Source organism: Orycteropus afer, unplaced genomic scaffold (assembly GCF_000298275.1).
Source record: "Orycteropus afer afer isolate SDZICR_OR568_19922 unplaced genomic scaffold, OryAfe1.0 scaffold00018, whole genome shotgun sequence".
NCBI classification, from domain to species: domain Eukaryota; kingdom Metazoa; phylum Chordata; class Mammalia; order Tubulidentata; family Orycteropodidae; genus Orycteropus; species Orycteropus afer.
Genome location: NW_006921605.1, coordinates 2,873,814 through 2,875,523, shown reverse-complemented (window position 1 = coordinate 2,875,523; position 1,710 = coordinate 2,873,814). Strand labels below are relative to the sequence as shown.

Here is a 1,710-nt window from a genome sequence, read left to right as displayed (position 1 = left end):
CGAGATCCACCACCCGGACGTCTCCAGCCTGGTCACCGGGCTGCGGCCGGCGGCGGACCGCAGCAGCTTCAGTGGTGAGAGCCGGCCTCTGACGGGGCGCCCTGGCGGAGCTCCTCTGCAGCCCCTGGTTCCCAGGCCCTCGGGGTGGGCTCACTTGCCTGCTGCAGGTGCAAATGGGCCCCACTTCCTCCTGGCAGAGGCTCTGAACCTGCCACACCCCTGCCCACACCACATCAGGGTGGGGGAGAGAAGGAGCCCGTTTCCAGAGCAAAAGTCTGTCCCCAAGCAGCCCACAGCATGAAGCGGCACCGCGCACACGCGTGTGGAGAGGCCTGCTCCTGGGGGGGCCGCGGGGGCGTGCGTCTGCTCAGGTGGAGCTGGTCTTTCCCTCGCTGGCCATTTGCTGGGGCCCCTGGAGCCTCCCCGTCCCTGGGTCCCGGCCGGGGCACCCAGCGGGGCAGGCGGGCATGGCAGAGACTCCTGCTGGGGGCGGGGACACTGAGGCGGTGCCCACCGCCTCACAGGGAGCCTCTGAGCCCTTGTCCACTGCCTGAGTAAAAGTCCGCTCCTGCTTGGTGGGAGATAAGGCCATTTGGGTTAGTTTTTTAATTTTTGGTTTCCTTGGAGGAGCCATTGAGTTTTAGGTGTTCAGAGGACAGTGGGACTCACAGAATTCAGAGCCGTGGATCTAAATCCTTTTGTTTCCTAGATTTGGCTTTGTGGGTGAGAGTTAGAAGCTCTGTTCAGTTACACAGTGGATGCAGGTGTACAGAAGTCCCGCACAGTAGACAGTGAGTGCAGGTGTGAGGAGGTCCTGCACAGTGGGCGCAGGTGCGCGGAGGAGGGGCCGCGCGGTGGACGGTGGATGCAGGTGTGCAGAGGCCCCTGGGTGGTGTGAGTGTTTTGTGCTCAACCACTAGCTGGAAGGGTAGTTTGAACCCACTTACTGATGCTGTGGAAGGAGGCCTGGTGGCCTGCTGTGGGATTACAGCCAAGGAGTCCCGTGGGTCAGTGTGCTCAGTGCGTGGGCCCCGGCACATGAGTCGGGATCAGCCCAGTGGCAGCGGGTTGTTTTTGTGTGTGTTTTTTGTTTGTTTGTTTGTAGAGTTAATTCGATCCCACTTTGTTCTTTATTATGGGTTTCTTAGGGTAGCGATGATACGATGATACGAGTTAGCACCAAGCGTGGCTCGGCCAGTGGGAGCTGGGTCTGAATAACCAGGCGTGTGGGGAGGTCACCCTGAGCGTGAACTTTTCCTGCAGGGAGTGCCACTTCCTACTGAAGGGGCAGGTGACAAATGCTGGTCTTACTGAGGTGGGGGTCCTGCTGGAGAGTCAGGCCTTCCTCCAAAGGCCCTGGAAGGATCGCGTGTGGCCTGGGCCCACCCCTTCCCGCTGTCCCTGCAGGGCTCATGGAGACGTCCAAGCTGACCGAGAGCCTGGCCGGCGCCGTCGGCAGCCTGCAGGAGGAGCTGAGCCAGGAGCCGCGGCAGAAGGCGGCGTTGCGGGAGCAGTGCCGGCGGCTGCAGGAGCGCCTGGGCCTGGCTGAGGCCCGAGCGGGGAGCCTGAGCACGCTGGAGGCCGACCAGAGCCGCATGAGGCGGGAGGTCAGCGCCCACTTCCGTGAGGTGTTGAAGCTGAAGGACGAGATGCTGACCCTCCCCCTGCGCTGCAGCAGCGCCCTGCGCGACTAGGAGCAGCCGCCACTCG

General features: G+C 62.7%; 1 protein-coding gene across 1 annotated transcript in view; it reads left to right on the top strand.

Moving 5' to 3' along the window:
* Positions 1 to 1,710, top strand: part of CARD14 (caspase recruitment domain family member 14) — a 48,571-nt gene that overhangs the window by 25,850 nt on the left and 21,011 nt on the right. Inside the window, exons 2-3 of the mRNA XM_007959823.1 lie at positions 5 to 74; positions 1,408 to 1,686. Coding sequence (XP_007958014.1) covers positions 5 to 74; positions 1,408 to 1,686 — 349 coding nt within the window. The remainder of the gene's footprint in view (positions 1 to 4; positions 75 to 1,407; positions 1,687 to 1,710) is intronic.